This window comes from Arachis ipaensis, chromosome B08 (genome assembly GCF_000816755.2).
Source record: "Arachis ipaensis cultivar K30076 chromosome B08, Araip1.1, whole genome shotgun sequence".
Classification (NCBI taxonomy): Eukaryota; Viridiplantae; Streptophyta; class Magnoliopsida; order Fabales; family Fabaceae; genus Arachis; species Arachis ipaensis.
In genome coordinates, this window is record NC_029792.2 from 109,027,574 (window position 1) to 109,033,017 (window position 5,444).

At 35.6% G+C, this 5,444-nt stretch overlaps 1 protein-coding gene across 2 annotated transcripts; it reads left to right on the forward strand.

Moving 5' to 3' along the window:
- Positions 908-3,773, forward strand: LOC107614544. Of its 2 annotated transcripts, XR_001614483.2 has the most exons (3): positions 908-1,436; positions 1,523-1,700; positions 3,568-3,773. XR_001614483.2 is itself a non-coding variant. In XM_016316736.2 (2 exons), the coding sequence occupies exons 1-2, from the start codon at positions 967-969 to the stop codon at positions 1,596-1,598; spliced, it is 546 nt and encodes a 181-aa protein (XP_016172222.1). In that variant the 5' UTR covers positions 908-966; the 3' UTR covers positions 1,599-2,139. The 2 variants fall into 2 exon arrangements, 1 of the variants encoding a protein (XP_016172222.1); XM_016316736.2 differs by lacking the exon at positions 3,568-3,773 and having other exon boundaries at positions 1,523-2,139.

The window sequence follows — 5,444 nt, forward strand, 5'->3', positions numbered from 1 at the left end:
GCCACACTACTAGCCTTAAGCAGAAAAATAAAATAAAATCCCAAGTTGAATCCTTGGTTAGCTTAAGATAGAAAATTATGAATAGATTAAAATATGGGAAACCTATTGGGAACATGGATGATATAAACAAAAGGTAAAAAAGTTGAAAGAAATAAAATAACTCCAAAAATTTGGGAAACATGCTCATGAGAAATCAAAATGATTTAATTACCATGTGCATTAAAAAAAAAGAGAGAAAAGTTATTTTTTTCAGCATTTAATAAAAAGGGATACAAAAGAATTCCCCAATAAAAGCAATGCACATGAGATAAAAATAAAATTGAAACATGAGCATGTAACAACAAGTGGGATAATATGGGAAAATTGGTAAAGAAGTTTGTTCTACTAAATATGTATGTTAGGTGAGATCTTATCTAATTAAGGGTTCACTTATTAGCTCACTTAGCCTTATACATATATCCTTACCTTTACCTTTGTAAGACCCCAGATTTTGAAAATTAAATAATAAATTATTTATGATTTATTTTATTTATTCGAAAGCATATTTTCAGAAATTTTTGTATTAATTGAGTACTTTTAATTATTGATTTAAGGCTTTAGCGATTTAAAAACAATGAGGATTTTATATGCTTCAATTTGAATAATTAGATTTTTAACTCTATTTTATAATTTAAAGAAAATTAATTTGATTATCTCCAAATATTGAATTAGAATATTGAGTTGAAAATAATTTGTAGATGATGATTAAATGATAATTTTGTGGATATTATTAATGGATTTGGAATTAGTTTTCAATTACTATATTATTCTTTAATTTTATTAAAATTATTAATTACCCAAAATTCCCAATTTCATACCCAAAACCCTAATCCCCAAATTTAAACCCTAACCCTATTATCCAATTCACCTACACGTATAACCCCTACCACCTGTGCATTCTTCTATTAGCCACGCTCACACTCCCTCATGACTCACTTACCACCGCCAACCTCTACACACAATACAACTTCAGCAAACAAAATGGAAAAGAAAAGAAGAGAAATCAGAGGAAGAGAAATGAGAGATGGAGATCCAGAGAGTGAGGGAACCGCGAGGAAGAAGAGAAGGAGAAGGGCGTGGCGTTGGCGGCTGGGTACCGCCGCCGTTCAACTCTTCGTCGCACCGTCCACGTCGAGCTCGTCCCATCACTGTCATGTCACGAAGGAAGGGTCGCCGCCGTTCGTGCCTTGCCGTCACCATTCGCGGAGGGAGAGGAAGCAAATGCGCCAGAGGAGCTGTTGTCGCAGCCATTGTGGCCGCCGCTGCCGCCGTGACCGCGGGCGTAGTCCGCCGTCGGGTCGTGTGCCACTGATGGTGGTGAACCAAACGTCGCCCTTGATGCTGGAGAAGAACCCCAGAGTTGCTGTTCTGGTTTCGAATCCTCCCTTTCTGAAACTGTAACCCTCTCATTCTTGTTCTGCTTCAAACTTATCCCTCTGCCATGTTCTTGTTCTGATCATAGTCACATGTATTCTTATTTTAGCTCTGCCACTTTGCTTCTAATATCTGCTACAACTAGTGTTGGTGTCGGTGTCGATGCTGTTTTGGGACTGTTGTAGCTGTTGCTGGTTCTGTGTGAGGTTACTGCTGCTGCGAGATAGGAAGAAAAAAAAAGGGAGATTGTCGCGGTTATGGATTTCTTGGAGTTTCGGTTAATTAAGGTAGGGGATTTGTTTTAAAAATAAATGTTTTAAGTTATGAATGTCATTAAAATTAAATGAGTAACTGCAAATGGTTTATGGTTGCTTTGCGTGAATAATTGTTGGAATTGAGTTGAATCATGGTTGTAGTTGGTGATTGGTTTAATGATTTAATGTAGTAATTATTGACGATGTTGTGTATTTTGAATTTATACTTGCTGTTAGTACTTGTTGATGTTGATTTTGTGTATGGAGTGTTGCTATGGTTGCTGGAAATTCATTTGATGAATCAGAACTTGATATGTTGTTATAGATGAGATGCTGAAGAATGGATGCTGTGGTAATATGGTTACGTTGCACCTATGATATAAAATTGTAATATATTGAATTAAGAGTTCTTGGGCAACTTTGGTTAGTCAAAAAAAAGTTAGAAATGTGGTTTTAGATGAATCCTAGGCTTGAATATAAGATTTGGCATGAGAGGTTGTTGGAAGTGCATTATGCAGAATTTCTGCATAATTGGCAGCAGAATGAACGAATTTCTGGGAACATTCCAGATCATAATTTTAGATGAAATTATTTTTCTATGAAACTTTAATGTGTTTTTAATGTCTCGTAAAAATTTCAGAATTAATTGATAAGTGGATTGGGAGAAATGAATTTTTGAAGATTGATGGTTTCAGCAGAAAATTCTGTTTCTTTACTGCAGAAGCACCAATTTCCAATTCACTTAATTTATAATTCTGATGAGTATTTGGGCTGAAACCAACGGCAGTTTCAAGCTTTATGTGTCTAAAATATTCAGTTTAAATTTCGTGTCAAAACTCTTTTTAACCAATTAGATATGTTGCAAAAAGTGTGAGTTGCTTGTTGGATTTTGAAAACAGATTTGTATAAGGCAGGACTGTGTTCGTAACCTCATAACTTTTACATGTGACATGGTAATAATCTAAAATTTAGTTTTCTAGAAAGCTGGAAGAGTTGTTAGGAGATTATGTCCGAATTCCTATAAAAGTTCAGGAACTTAGTTAAATGTAAATGTGTAAGTTGTCTCCAAGAATGTTTAAGGTTAATGGGTGATGCGGAGGTATGTATAATTAGACGGTGGTGCGGAGGTATGTATAGTTAGGCGGTGATGTGGAGGTATGTTTTACAGTGTTGGTGATGCGGAGGCATGATAAAGAGAAAGTAAAAGAGAAACCATGTTTGAAAGAGATAATTGAAATGAATAAGTAAATTATGAAAAGTGTATGTTGAATGGGCCTTGTGCCAAACTGCTAATGCGAAAGTGCCCGCCTAATGGATAGCCTGAGATTGCTAATGCGGGAATGTTCGCCTAATTGATAGCACTGTTCCTTACTGTGATACACATTGAACTGTTATTATAATGAGGCCTAATTGACACGGGTAACCGTGATGCCAAGGTGTCTAATTGACACAGTAAAGGGACCATATTCGGGGTTCACTCCGAGTAACGTCGGGTTGCGGGTAGACAACTGACGCATGAGCTCATGGCCTGCGCTAGGAACAGGCATGCATCATCTTGTTTGCGCATTTATATTTGATTGCGTTTGCTTTATTTTGTTTATTTGTGACTGTGCTGTTGTTTTGGTGATTTTCTTGTGTGTTTGATGGATATTTTACTTGAGTTGTGGTCTTAATAATGTATTTAGGAAAGTTGTTTATGGATAAGGAATTGTTAATGTGACTGGGATTTTATTTAAGTAATGAGATTTAAAGAAAGGAATTTAAATCTGTTTTAAGTGAAATTGTTTTTATGATATGAATTAGCTATTTGTATTTACTCTATATATTGCGGCGTTCACGTTCCCTACTGAGAACGTGTGGCTTTGTTCTCACCCCAAAGTTTTTAAAAAAAACTTTTCAGAGGTACAGACAGGATGGCTAGTTCAAGAGCTACAGACATAGAAGGCTTGTTTGGCTAGTTGCTTTTGGGTTTATTCCCCTCGCCCTTGATGTTGTAAAGTGTTGTATTTTTACAGAGGGATAGGTTTGTATTTAAGTCTTGTATGAATAATTATTATGTATTAATCTTAATTATGTGAGTATATGTTTATCTGACATAGTTGAGTTTGAAGTATATACCAAACTAAAAGGAATTTCGTTTTTCTTAAAAACTATCGACCAGTTAACGTGTAGAGGCTCAATATTAAATAGCTAATAAAAGGAAAATAGAGTCGTAACGCCTTACTCTTAGTACGATCATGACGTGCTAGAAGTTAAGGTGTTACAACCTTGGCCCCATTACAACCTTAACTAAAGACCTCATGACTTTTGGTATGACTGTACTCTATAATTGTTGATTGGTTAGATGAAGAACAAAGTTATAGAAAGTAAGAATAAAAAGAAAAGTAGAGTGAATAAACCCAATAAACACTGAGTGACTAGAGGGTAAACACAAATTCCAGTGAAGGTTCAATAACTCATCAACATATATCTGTGCTTAAATTTACTAATTGTTTTGCAAGTTTGTACAATATTTTTATTTCCCATCTCATTTGCTAAAATGCTTTATTATTTAAGGGTTGGCTATATATATATATATATATATATATGACTCCTTGAGAATGTGAATTAATTTGACTACATGTAAGCTTTATATATGAGTGGATAAATTGGAATTGCATGACTCATTTAGGTAGATGCATTTAGAATAGGTTGCATTGCATAACATTCCACCACTTTAACCTTACCTTATTCTTTACCTTGGATTTAGCATGAGAACATGCTATTGTTTAAGTGTGGGGAGGTTGATAAACCCATATTTCATGAGTTATTTTGTGCTTAGTTTGAGTGATTTATTCAATCCTTCACTCACTTATTCATATTAATTGCATGGTATTACTTTCCCTTCCTTATTATGTGATGTATGTGAAAAACATGTTCCTAAGCTTTAAAATTAATTATTTTAATTACCTTTATTTCCATTCGATGCCGTGATTAGTGTGTTGAGTAGTTTCAGATTTTCTAAGGCAGAATGACTTAAAGGACGGAAAAGGAAATGTAAAAAAATGGAAGGAAAGTGCAAAATGGAGTTTTGCAGAAACTGGTATCAACGCGATCGCATGGACGACGCGATCGCGTGCCAGAAGCGAAGAAGCAGCGATGCGGCCGCATGACTGACGTGACCGCGCGCCTTTAGTAGAACACATACGACGCGAATGCGTGACTGACGCGACCGCATGGCAAGGAAAAGCTCCAGATGACGCGACCGCGTGATCCACGCGGACGCGTGACAGAGGCCACGTATCAGAATTCACAGAATACGCCTCCAGCGATTTCTGAAGCCCTTTTGGCCCAGATCCAAGTACAGAACACACAGATTAGAGGTTATAAAGTGGAGGAATGCATCCATTCAAAGAGAGCTCGCCAATTTTCACTTTCCATGATTTAGATTTAGTTTGAGAGAGGTTCTCTCCTCTCTCTCTTAGGATTATGATTTAGGACTTCTCTTAGTTTTTGAGAGTAACTCTCGATCCAGGTTTTGTATTTACTTTAATTTATGTTTCCATGCTACTTTTACTTTAATGCTTTTATTCGTATCTATAAATGTTGCCAATTTGGCTTATGAATTATTCCATGTTATGATTTGAATTAATGATTATTTGAGGTATTTCAGTTATTGATTGCTTTCTCTTTAATTTGTGTTACCATAGCTTTCCATCTAAGGACATTTTTTTTATTCTAGCAATTTTATTTTTTCCCCTTTTGGTCTTGGTTAAGAAATCAGTAACTCAACATTAT